A 13703-nucleotide genomic window follows, 5' to 3' on the forward strand; every position below is an offset into this window, starting at 1 on the left:
TAACAGATCCTCACAATGTGGACAGGTAAATGATTTATAACATTTTATCTTATTTTTTTACTCTTAGACTATGTTATCTTTGTATTTATATTAGTTATATATGTTTAAAAAAAATGTTTTATAGGTATGCATGTTCGATCAAAAAACTGATTCAAGATAAACAATAACTCAAAAATGTCCAGAAAAATGTATACAAATGAAACCATGGAGTAAAAAAACGATAAACTATTTTCTTATACTATGTTTGTGAACAGGTAAAAAAAGAAAAAGAAAAAAATGAAATCTGCTAAGTGAATAAATCAAGTGTAGCGTTAGCAGCTCGTCAGCTGATCCACGCCTACCTATAGAAACCTAAAACCTATCTCTATATAAGGTCCATTCAGTATTACCTTGAAGTGGTGCTGCGCATGCCGTTCAGTGTATGACATCAAGGTAAGGACGCTGGTTTGAATCCGGCTTGGACCGGTTACATTCGGTGCAGAGACCCAGATGGGAGTGAGGTTTAGGAGGGTGAGTGTAATGGATAGGTCAGTAAAAGCTGTGTAGGTGTGTAAACCTCACTCCCCTGGACTCAAGAGGGGCGGTAGCGACTAACTGTGGTGTTCTAGAGTAAGCCACTAGAGGGAGCTCTTGTAAGAGAGCATAAGGAATGAAAAGACAAGTGAAGTAGTGATACCATGACATGTGAGAAATAAAAGAATACACTGAGTTCAGTCACGGAGTTTGTTACGGTTTATTTTCGAGGCACTCAACATATTGGCGACGAGGATGGCTTTTAGTTTGAGCCAACCCACTCCGTTCCTGCAAACACCGGGAGAACCGCCGATTCCGTTCAAAGCATGGATTAAAACTTTCGAAAATTTCTTGCTGGCCCTGGGAGAAGAACTATCTACTGCTAGGAAGCGTGCACTTCTAATACACTGCCTCGGAGCGGAGGGGCAAAGACTGTTCTACACCCTAAATGTGAGCCAACAGGGAGACGATACGTACGCTTCTGCTTTGAGTGCAATTCAGGACTTTTTTGTTCCTAAAGTTAATGTGGTTGCTGAACGTTACCGCTTCCGCCAACGGAGTCAACGCGCAGGCGAGACAACAGACCAATATATCGCTGCTCTGCGTGAACTCGCTGCCACCTGCGAATTCGGCGCTATGGAGGACGAGATGATACGCGACCAGCTGGTTGAAAAGACTAATTCAGCACGGATCAGAGAACGGTTGCTGCTAGAAGTACCACTCGACCTTAAGAAAGCTGTGACGGTCGCGCGGCAAATTGAAACTGCAACAGCAGAGGCCAAAGCGATGATAACGTCATCAGACAACTCAGTACAAGCAGTTCAACAATACAACAGGCCCCGACGGAGCAAAAGCAAAGCCAGCGCGATGCGCGGACCGCCCAAATCCACCCGTTCACTAACTTGCTACCGCTGTGGATCCGAGCAGCACGCAGCTAACTTTTCTGGATGCCCTGCTAAGGATGCGGTATGCAGGAACTGTAACAAAAAAGGACATTATGCTAAGGCATGTCGTGGAAGCAAACGGGTGAGTGAAATTACAGTGCCTGAAGTGATTGTGTTAAATGTGGAACATTCCGCTCGTGACTGTGGCAAAATAATGTGTACAGTACAAATATGTGTAAGCACAGGACAAAAACGGGACATTCAGCTAATGGTAGATACTGGATCGGCTGTGTCTATATTACCAATGTCCATTTACACGGCATTGTTCAATCAAGCACCGCTCTCATCGCCGAAACTCAGTCTAGTTAGTTTTGGGGGCGATGCAATTGAAGTGAAAGGATGCATGCCAGCCAGCGTTTCATATGGTGACCATTGCACTACTGCAGACCTGTACATCCTACAAAAAGGATCAGCTGTGTTGGGCAGAGACCTCTTTACTGGACTGTGTTTACAATTATGCGATGGCCAGATTAGTACAGCCCATTGTGTGAATCCTGTCTCGTCTGTGGCTGCAAGCTCTGAAAACAGACTGGGATGTGCAAGAGGATTTGTACATCGTGTCACGATGCGGCCTAAGGTTCAACCCGTCCAACAGAAACTCAGGCGGTTACCTTTCTCAATTCGTGATGAGGTGTCCAAAGAATTACAGAAGCTCATAGAACAGGATGTAATCGAGCCTGTAGATGCATCTGAGTGGGTCTCCCCAATAGTGGTCACCAGAAAAAAAGACGGGGGGATCCGGCTCTGCGTCGATTTACGTGAGCCTAATAAAGCCATCGTAGTGGACAGTTTCCCTCTTCCGCATATGGAGGAGATGTTCGCAAGCCTGTGTGGAGCTAGAATGTTTTCCACATTAGACCTCCAAAGTGCTTACCATCAGGTCGTGTTGCATGAGGACAGTCGAAACATGACTGCATTTATAACGCATGATGGGCTATTTCGCTTTAAAAGGGTTCCGTATGGACTGGCCTCAGCCCCAAGCTGCTTTCAGAGGATGATGTCTGAAATCCTTAAAGGTCAGCCTGGAGTCCATTGCTACTTGGACGATATCATGGTCGCAGGAGCAACACTCAAGGAACATGATGATAACCTGCAATCCGTGCTGCAGCAAATTGACAAGGCAGGACTGAAACTTAACACAGCAAAGTGTCACTTCAGACAGCCAGAACTGTCATTTCTGGGCCACACGCTGTCTGGGAAGGGATTGCGGCCTGATGCTTCTCATGTCTCTGCAGTGGCAGATGCTCCACCCCCGGCTGACGTGGTCAGTCTTCGTTCATTTCTGGGGCTTACATCATGGTATTCTAAGTTCATACCAAACTTTGCTACAGTGGTGGAGCCACTGCGCATGATTTTACGAGGCTCTGTTCCATTCATGTGGTCACCTGAGGCTCAGGAGAGCTTTGAGACTGTAAAGAGACTGATTGTGAATAGTGCTGCACTCACACTTTTCAATCCAGAACTAACCACTATCGTGACCACAGACGCCTCAGACTATGGAATTGGAGGGGTTCTTACCCAGCTGCATGCAGACAAAACAGAGAAAACCGTGGCATTTGCCTCACGCACTCTTACAGCAGCAGAAAGGAAGTACTCCACGGTAGAAAAAGAAGCGCTAGCATGTGTTTGGGCCACAGAGAGATGGAGGACCTACCTGTGGGGACGACACTTCATACTGCGGACAGATCACAGCCCACTAACCACTCTTTTGACATCTAAGGGTCAAGGCAGAGCAGGTATGCGCATAGCCAGATGGTCAGCTAGGCTGATGGCATTTACGTATGACATTCAGTATAAGCCAGGGTGTGAGAATGTGACTGCAGACTGTTTATCTCGCTTACCACTGCCTAGTACTGAACCTAGTCTGGAACATGATGTTGAAGTTGTAGCACTCACTTCTACGCTCACTACAATAACCAGCTCCGAGTTCAAAGCAGCATGCGATTCGTGTCCTGTGCAAGCCGAGCTGCGCAGACTACTTACTTCAAAATGGCCAAAGTGTGCAAAAGTACTGGATCGTGGATTACGGCCATATTTTCAAATACGCCATGAACTTTCACTCCAGGATGGTTGTGTGGTGCGTGGGACCAGCCGCCTCATAGTCCCAGAATGTCTCCAGCCCAAGTTGATTGCGCTTGCACACGACACACATCAGGGCATCGTGAGGACGAAAAGGAGGCTGAGAGAACTCTACTGGTGGCCTGGCATGGACGCTCAAGTGGAAACAACAGTCAAATCTTGTGTCACGTGTCAGTTACATGACAAATCGGCTGTTACATACATAACACCACTCCAACCTGTGCCATATCCTACTGACGCTTGGGAAAAAGTGGCCATAGACATTATGGGTCCTTTTGATGCAGCACCCGTGGACTGTCGCTTTGTAGTCACTCTGGTGGACTATTACAGTAAGTGGCCTGAAATGGCATTTGTCTCACATCCTACCACCCAGTCCGTGATTCAGTTCTTGTCTACAGTGTTTAGTAGAGAGGGGAATCCAAAAGAGCTGATTTCTGACCATGGAGTACAATTCACTTCATACGCCTTCAAGCTGTTCTTGCAAAACAGAGGAATCACACACAGGACTTCATCTGTGTACTACCCAAGAGCAAACGGAGAAGTCGAACGTTTCAATCGCAGCTTAAAGGATAGCTTACAGACTGCATCACTGGAAGGAAGAGGGTGGAAGGAGTTTACTAAAGACTTTCTGCAGGCATACCGTTCAACGCCGCATGCCACTACACACTGCACGCCAGCTGAGCTCTTGCATGGTAGACCCATGTTAACCAAACTTAACGTTTCGGGTCTTCACTTACCACCTGCAGGTAAACCGCTCTCATCTCAACAGCTTGCTTCACATGTGAGGGAGAAACAGTCAAAAAGCAAACAGTACAGTGACAGAAAACGCAGTGCAAAGCATGTCTCATTTCAGTGTGGATCCTATGTCCGTGTAAAGAGGCCAGGAATTGTGCCAAAGACTCAGTCTAAATTTGGAAGACCCCTACAGGTTGTGGGTAAGAGAGGACTGTACACATACAAGCTGTCAGATGGGCGATGCTGGAATGCATCTCACCTGGCACCTGCACTCGCTCCAAGCAGAACAGAGGAGTCCAGTGATTTGCCATTGTTTGACGCGGGGAACACTGAACCGATAGGTGGTGAACAACCAGCTGTAGTTGCACGGCCGGTTCGGAGTAGGTGTGCGCCTGCATGGACCCGGGATTATGTGATGTAAAATGTGATTTAATGCATCAATAATACATAAATTGTGTCACTGCAGTTTAAGGAAAAATAACAACTGTTCTGTGAATATTTTGTGAGGGTCATAGTGAAGGTTTTGATTCCAAGTCTTACGGTTGGGAGTACTATTATAAAAAGGCTAAAAAGGAAAATGTTATAATGTTATCTTTACTGTTACTAGTAACAAGACAAAGTTGCTATGGTATGTTTAGTCTTAAGAGAAAGGGATATGTGGTGTTCTAGAGTAAGCCACTAGAGGGAGCTCTTGTAAGAGAGCATAAGGAATGAAAAGACAAGTGAAGTAGTGATACCATGACATGTGAGAAATAAAAGAATACACTGAGTTCAGTCACGGAGTTTGTTACGGTTTATTTTCGAGGCACTCAACACTAACATTAGGGATACTAGCGACCGATGCTAGGGAAACTAAGTGGTGACACCGATTCAAATCCCACTTCGAGCGGGTTGAGTAGGACTGGTTTCATTTGGTGCTGTGACCTGGATAGGAGGTTTAGGGGGTGAGTGTAACGGACATATTAAGAGATGTGTGTGTAAACCTCACTCCCTTGGCCTCAAGAGGCACGCTAGCGACTGAAAGCACCCTTGTTAGTGTGCCTGCCTCCCATGCCGAAGATGTACATTCGAGTCCCGCTAGGAGCCTCACTTCTTACTCCCATCCGGGTCAAATGTAACCGGTCCTACTCGATCTACTCCAAGTAAAATTCGAACCGGGGTCTCTGACATTGGAGGCAGGCACGCTAATAACGACGTGAAAGACCACAGCTACTAGCGTCAGGTATTCGTGAGGCCAGGGGAGTGAGGTTTAGATGCACAGCTCTACATCCGTTACACTTACCCCCAAACCTCACTGGGTCACGGCACCAAATGTAATTGGTCCTACTAAACCTGCTCCGAGAAGGATTAGAACTTGGGTCTTCGATGTGGGAAATGGGCACGTCCCCGTTCTTTCCAACAACAAAGCAATAAAATGGGATGAGCTTATAATCACAACTTCAAAAGTGGGAAGTAGGAAATTTCCGATAGCATGTAAAGGCAGAATATTTACCCTCCTCCATCCCCAGCTCCTCTTCTCGTCCGGTCAGGACTTGGTCTTTAACTTCGACTCAAACAACTCATTTATCTTGAATTTTGTTGTTGTTACATTCAATTATTGTCATTAAGAACATGAATGATCTCTGCAATGCATTCATGTTGGGTTTGTTTGTGGTTATTGCTGCTCTCCCTGCTCTTATCTATGCATGGATGGGCAGAAAGTTCGTGCCCAGAACAGAACCATACTGCCAATCCAGACTGTATGCTACTTGTCAATCATCTTTGATGATAGAGGTCCTGGCAGAAATGCATATTTATAAATAAAATAAAAAAACTGCCCTAATTTCTCTCTTATTTTTTTATAGACTACTATACAGTAAATGTCCTGGCCTATACTCGCATGATGGAAAACGGGTCCATGGATCAGGCAGTTGTTGTTTTGGTGAATGACAGCATATTTGCATACTTTGACCAGAAAAATAAAACATTTGCCCTACGTCCCAGTGCAAGCGCCGGGTTTTCTGTTTTAGAAAAGAGCGACAGCATTTTCTGCCTGGGCGAGGTGACAAAGGGATTTTATCGGCAAGCTGAATACCTGGATAAACTCAAAGAGGAAACAAACTCATCAAAGCCACTTTTGGGTAAATCTGATCATCATCACTTACAAGTAATTTGTTTCTGTTTTGCAATACAAATGAATCACTGTCAATGATAATGTGTGTTCACAGTTCGCCCCTCAGTCAATGTGTATACTGAGTTTCCTGAGGAAGAAGGAAAAGCAAATGTCCTTTACTGCTATGCCACTGGGTTTTACCCTGGAGACATTGAAATAAACTTTCATCGAAATGGCCAAAAGTCCATTGTGACGGTAGAGACCTCTGACTTAATGTACAGCAAAGACTGGACCTTCAGAGTATACAAATACATGACCATCACCCCGCAGACTGGAGACGAGTACACATGTGAAGTGACACACAGTAGTATGTCTAAACCCACAATGAAAGTGTGGAGTGAGTTTATTCCCTTTTTTAAATTATGAAGAATTATAAATTGCATTTTAAAAGTGATACATTACCAAAATCAGTAACAGTCTGCTCTTTTCTCAAGGGCCTGAATTTTCAGCATCCACATCGCATCTCTACTGGGCTTATTCACTAGCTCTCGGGATCCTGTTGGGCATCATTACTTCTGTCCTGATTTTTAGAAGAAAACAGCGTTCTCAATTATAATGATGCTTTGAAAAACAGCAGTATCAATGTGCATGCATCTGTGAACTTTCTGGCTTATATACAGTAGATGAGCCCAATAGTAATCTAATCAGTCAGAGGATATTTAAAATGATTTATTTCATGTTTAATTTTTAATTCTGTTAATCAGTGTATGCATATACTTCCGTGTCCTTTAGTCATTATAAAATAAAATAATAAATAAAATAAATATATATTTACTGTGCAAGACCCACTCTGAACACCCGATGGCAGCAAAACCCCTAAAATCTGCCTTTTAATACATTCAACTTCACTACCTTTAAAATTTGTAAAGATTCTGGAGATAAACGAGATCAGATGTAATACCTAGATTTTACGTCTGCATCTGCACAGTACACATTGTGACATATAATGCATATGAATGCGGGAATCCACGCATCGGTTCAACTGAATCATTTTAAAAGAATCGATTCAAAAGATCAAACCGCGATTCAGACACCACGACTCCTCAGGCGCTCAGTGGAGTCTTCATGAGGAGAACAGGAGCATCTTTACTCCCTTCTGCAACCGTTTATCAAACACTTCCTCTCAGGCTTGTTTCGATGACTGTCAGACTGCACAGTTTGGAGCCGTGAACACACTTGAGGATTAAAAACAACCGACACAAGAAAACAATTCTGTTTTTACACACACTCGGAGGGATACAGGAGAATGAATTTATCATACACAATTTTTCTCCTGCTAAACGTCTTATCACTGTACGACTGTAATGATGCAACTCAAGTAAGTATAGTTTCTCGTATATTAAATGAATAATTAGATTAATATGATTATAACACAAAATATTTTTATATAATATTTATATTACTATTTAAATATAGCCTTGTATGTAATGTTGCAAAAACTTCGGTAACGATACGCAATCTCAAAACTAACATTTGACAAGGCATATAGGTAGCCTACTATATTTAGAGTGATTGGGACACTTTCCCATTGAGATGACTGAGAAAGTGTCCCAATCAACCTCAAGTCACATTTATATCTGAATGCACAGTGCATGATATTTTAGCTATCAAAAATAACAATGTTAATTTACAAAGGACCCAAAAGCATTTTGACACTTTAGTCAGACTTAAAAACATTAACCTGAACAAAATATAAAGTTCTACAACAGTATTTTACTTAATTTCAGCATTTTTTGCTCAATGTCTTGAAATGTTATTTTTAGTGGTTGTATAAAGTCATTACTTCTCAAGTGGACCACAGGTGTAGTTCACATTATTTTGAACAATATAACACACTTTGCTTGATTTTATGTTTGGCTCAATGACATGACGTGCAAATTGTCTTTTAAAATAATTTGATAAATTCATGACATATACCACTTTATTCTATAAAACATGTTTAGTTTGAATACATTTGATACACATTATTTCATGTTATGTTTTGTTGTCTGTTCTGTTGTAACCCCCTAAAATATCAGGTGGTGCAACTATTTAAAATAATACAAAAAATAAGTCTTAATACTAAAACAAAATTAACACTAAATACAGTCATACTTTTAAATCTTATAAACAAATTTTACAAATACCAGTAGTTTTAAAGCTGGTGAGATAATTGAAAAAAAAATTTGTCCATCAACTTGTATATTCTCAAATGTCACTGTGGCACAACTGCAAGCGTGGCTCTTTTATTATGAATTGACAACGTAATAACATGATAATGCATCATCCAGAGGAGCTTAACTAATCCTTGTGGCAGAGTGAAACAGTTTGTGTATCTCTCTCAAATACCGTACTGATAAAAACTGTTCATTTCAAGTATGGGTAAGTTGGTACACTTTCCATGTCAGGCGGTACAACTACGGTATAAACAAATATTTGGTTTTACCACCTGACATAAAAACAGTCAAAAATGAATTTAAACACTTTGAAATGTTATTTAACAACTGAAACGTTGTGCATGAATATTTTTTAAAAACACCTTTTTGAAGATTTATGTGTCAATGACCCCTTTGCAATAAATACATCTAATGTAAGTGTGTTTGGAGCCAGTATAGCAGACCATCAAAGTTATATCATTAAATATGTCAGATGCATTTTTGTGTTTGATCCAGATTAGTGCGGTCTTTATTTACTATGGCAAATGCTTAGTGAAATTTAAAGCCAAAACATTTCCTCTCTCCCTTAACGAGGCTGTATTTAACTGCCATGAATAACATACAGGAGACCAGCCTTTTGGACAGAGGTCGTAGAGACATCTGCCTAACAGCTTTTTGTACAACTGCCATCGAGCTGCTGAAGAGAAAAAGAGAGTATTAGGCCCTTACATGTGGTTCTTGGAGAGGACCTTAGAGGTTGCCCACTGACCGAATACATGGCCCAAATGCATCTGGGACAACATAGCTTCTGATATATCGTTGCTGGAGTAATATTTGTGTTTCTAAGGGAACGTGGTTGTGTGCTGGCACACCGATGAGCTGCTAAACGCTGGCCTGAGCTTTCATGTCATGCCCCACAGGAGTCCCCATGACATCACCCACAACATCTGGCCTTGATAATTCATGTGTGCCATTTTTCATTTTCATGCAAAGCTAATGTTTAGTGGGAATGTTCCTTGTGATCGTTTTAGATGTCCAATATCTCCTCCGTATGAGCTTGTGTTCTGTAATTTAGGGATAACTGCTTTCCATCAAATTGTAACCAGGTGCTCGGATGGTTTCTCAACTCGTGCACTTTTGTGCCTCAGGGTTGCATGGATAAGCACCGAGTGATGGGCATCCTGCGTCAAATGGAGAAGTTTCTTAAAGGACAGGAGGTCCGATTCACAGAAGGGCTTCGGATTATGAAATCCAAACTCACCAACCTTCAAAACTCAGTGTCCAAGTTCCCACAAGCAGACCAGTCATCATGTAAGTAACACGTGGCATATTCATACATCTCCGTGAAATAAGTATCTTTTAAATGTACTTGTGTACATTTCGACTTCCTGATTCCACAAGGAGCAGGTGTGTGTGTGGGATGCCGTCATATCCTCGACTCAAGGGCATCGTAAAACATACATCAAAGCTGTATATGAAAGATGTTAACCTGCAGGCTGCTTCCGGATTTGAGGCCAGCGTTAAAACTAAACCCAAAAATATCAGAAATAATTGTATACAAATAAATATTAGATAAAAACACAGACTAAAAATATGCATGCTGCCCAAAATTGCAAATGAATGGGAAAAAATGATGGGAAGATGAATAGCCTTAAGCCCAATTTATACTTCATACACGTTAAGTGCGGACAACTAGGGATGGGTAAGGTACTGATATTTTCAAGGACAGTATCACCAATATTGATACCGATATGATACTTCTAAACTGAACTTTATTAAAATTACTAAGAGTAAAATGGGTACCTATTTAACATTATATCTGAAAGTCATTTTAACATTCAATCCTCCTTAATTGCAACTTATTAGATCATATTTTTGTTTACACATGGTTAAAATATGTTTACTTTTAACCATGGAAATACTAGTTAAAATTAAACCATTGTTCATTTTCACAAGGGACTGCCAGTGACAGGATGTAGCACTAATGCAACCTTTTTATTCTGATAGTGTTTGATTAAAATTAACATAAGTTACAGAAAAGAACATGATCAATGTTAACTTTTAACATTAAATTTAAAGAGTGTAATTGCACTCACATGTGAGCTACAATTTCTATTTGTTTATTGTGAAATAACTCAACATATGATGAGCATTATTCTGGGCTGCGTTATCAAAAGCATCAATGTTTTCTTATATTTTTTGGAAACGTAGCTCTGTTTGAATCCAGTGTCATCAGTGAGCGAACGCTCTCTGTGACTGATTGTAACTTGCAGCATTTGCGTGTGTTCAGATCATGGTTCAGATGGGAAGATAACTAGTTCTATACTACACAACTATTCAGTAATAGGTTATTTGGATTGTATGCATTAAATAATCTTTTTAAATAAACAAAAAAAAAAAACCTTAGTATCGATATTTTTATTTGAGTATCGATACTTTTCATAAGCGTTTTTAGTGCACAATAAACTCTTGGGTTTTGAACATCTCACCTGGAACATCAAACATGTTTAACAGGCTGACAGCTTTAAATTCAAGGTGAAGTGTGTAAATTCTGCATCTCTAGAATTACAAAAATATTGTTCACAAACAGGTTTCTTTCCTGCCGTTGGTTGAATCAAGCATTGGGATGCAAATAGAAAAATGCTATGATAGTGCCACAGAGTCAATCTCCAAATGATCCACTAGTTGTCTCAGCATTTAGACATTATGCATGCATGACATCAGAACCTTGAAGACTAATTCATTGCTGGTTCCTTTGAGATTTTCCTATGGGGTTTTAAATAAAGCCTGTGGTAAACATAACTTGTTGGTGATACTTGACCGTTTTGCTCTACGGTGTAAAATGCACACACTCACACTCCAAACGTGTTTGTACACTCTAAAAAATGCTGGGTTAAAAACAACCCAAGTTGGGTTGAAAATGCACCGACCCAACAATTGGGTTGTTTTAACCCAATGGTTGAGTTGTTCTTACCTAGCAATTGGGTTGTCTTAAGCAACATTTAACCCAACCACTGGGTTAAAACAACTCAACCACTGGGTTAAAACAACTCAACCATTGGGTTAAAACAACTCAATTGTTGGGTCGGTGCATTTTCAACCCAACTTGGGTTGTTTTTAACCCAGCATTTTTTAGAGTGTATAGTTTCTAATTAGAAACGTTTTTAAAATTCCTCAAAATTGGCTTTCAATATGGCTGTGTTGAATTTACATTGTGCAGCAAAACATTCAAGTATCACAAAGTAATGTTTACCACAGGCTTTATTTTACCCATTATAAACCTCATAGGAAAATCTCAAGGGAACTAGAAAATTAGTCTCCGGGGTTCTGATGTCACGCCTGCCACACTCTATTAAACTAAGATAGAAAGAGAAAAAACATTTTACCATAGAAAAAATAACACACTTACAGCTTTAAATGGTTAGTTCAGACAAATATGAAAATTCTGTCATTAATTCCTCACCCTCATGTTGTTCCAAACCTGTAAGACTTTCAATCATCAGAACACAAATGAAGGTCTTTTTGATGAAATCTGAGAGATTTCTGTCCCTCCATTGACAGCTAAGCAACTGCCATTTTGCCGCTTCAAAAGGTTCATAAAGAGATCGTAAAACAAATGAATTGAGCAGTTTAGTCCAAATTTTCTGAAGAGACTCGATCCCTTTATATGATGAACAGATTTTTTGAGGCGTCAAAGTGGTAGTTGTGTAGCTTTCAACAGGACAGAAATCTCTCAGTTTCATCAAAAAGATCTTCATTTGTGTTCTGAAGATGAATGGAAGTCTTACGGGTTTAGACGACATGAGGGTGAGTAACTAATGACAGAATGCACATTTTTAGGTGAACTAACCCTTTAAATATGTTTTTCTGACTAAAGCCTTGTGTTGGAATTAGGAGGAAAATTAATGAGTTACATTGAAGGATCTTCAGTCAGACATTTGCCCATGTAAATGTGTTTTTTGAAGGAAAGAGTATGTTGTAGTTGGCGATAAAAGTATTCAGTCAACAAAAAAAATTAAATTGTTTTTGGACAGTAATTCTGACATAGAGGTTTTTTTAATCCTAATAAACGAGTTGAAATTACACAGAATTCCAACAAGTCCAAGATCTCTCGAAATCTATTTGTATTTTATAAGCATGAAATGACTTCCTTCCTTAAATTGAGCGGTCTGGCTGGTTCTTCAGGTTTGGAAAGGAGTCCAAGGTCTCGATTACTCTCAGTTCTCTACGGATGATGTGAATGGGTCGGATGTGAGGCTGTGTCATTTGGCCCATGCTGATGTACATTTCATGAACCGGGGTTGGCGGCAGGCATCATCAAGAATTACTTTGGCTTTTGTTGCAGCCAGTGCTTGACAGGACCAAATTGAGTAGATTCTGTGTGAGAAACTACTGACCATCTACTACATTGCTGCGTTGATGTGACAGGATTTGTAAATCCCAATGTGTAAAAAAATATTTTAAAAACATGCTCACTGTTGCTCACTGTGTCCTGTTTTTCTTCAACATAAAAAAAAAAATCAAAATAGTTGTTTTCTTTCACATATTACATAAAAAATAGCATTTGCAATTTTAAATGTGACTGATTTTACACAAAATGCATAATGGTATAAACCAACAGCATATTTTACTTCTATATTGTGACGTATTTTGGAATGAAACAATATTCAGGAAAGAAATGTAGGGCAGGTTTGATTTTATTTGTGTTATTGTATTAGTGTTATTTTGGTTTCATTAAGATAGATACTATTAGCTTACTCTTAGTTTCTTTTTATGTTTAAGTTATTTCAGTAAAAGGAAACATTAGATATTTTATATTTTTTATGATTTTGGTTTAGTTTGCTATAATAACCCTAGCTTTGATGATTTGAAATTGTTTCGGATTTAAATAACTTTTTTTTTTTCATAAATTGCACACAATAAGGCCGACTTTTTTAAGAGTCAACTTTGATTTTTATATTTACTTCAATAAGGCATAAACAACATACAAGCACCAGCTCTTGTTTTTTCGGCATGGTCCATGGTTCACGTATTCGTAAGCTGTCTGTATGAAATGAGGCATTTCCCATGCATCTTTTCCCATGACGGTTCCCAACATCCAGTAACACATGCCTGCCTTCAGGCAAAATATCTCAACATTTTTCA

At 40.2% G+C, this 13703-nt stretch overlaps 2 protein-coding genes across 2 annotated transcripts in view; both read left to right on the forward strand.

Annotated features, from left to right (window-relative positions):
* Positions 1–3: 3 nt before the first annotated feature.
* On the forward strand, positions 4–7251 carry zmp:0000001138 (uncharacterized protein LOC100002901 homolog). The gene is made up of 4 exons (XM_067422404.1): positions 4–25; positions 6116–6391; positions 6479–6760; positions 6858–7251. Exons 1-4 carry the CDS (start codon positions 16–18, stop codon positions 6977–6979), a joined length of 690 nt encoding a protein of 229 aa, XP_067278505.1. The 5' UTR covers positions 4–15; the 3' UTR covers positions 6980–7251.
* Positions 7252–7424: 173 nt separating this feature from the next.
* LOC137045629 (fibulin-7) overlaps positions 7425–13703 on the forward strand; it is a 29298-nt gene continuing 23019 nt past the window's right edge. Inside the window, exons 1-2 of the mRNA XM_067422401.1 lie at positions 7425–7741; positions 9707–9869. Coding sequence (XP_067278502.1) covers positions 7670–7741; positions 9707–9869 — 235 coding nt within the window. The 5' untranslated portion in view covers positions 7425–7669. The remainder of the gene's footprint in view (positions 7742–9706; positions 9870–13703) is intronic.

The sequence above is a fragment of the Pseudorasbora parva genome, chromosome 17, assembly GCF_024679245.1.
Source record: "Pseudorasbora parva isolate DD20220531a chromosome 17, ASM2467924v1, whole genome shotgun sequence".
In the NCBI taxonomy this organism is placed as follows: Eukaryota; Metazoa; Chordata; class Actinopteri; order Cypriniformes; family Gobionidae; genus Pseudorasbora; species Pseudorasbora parva.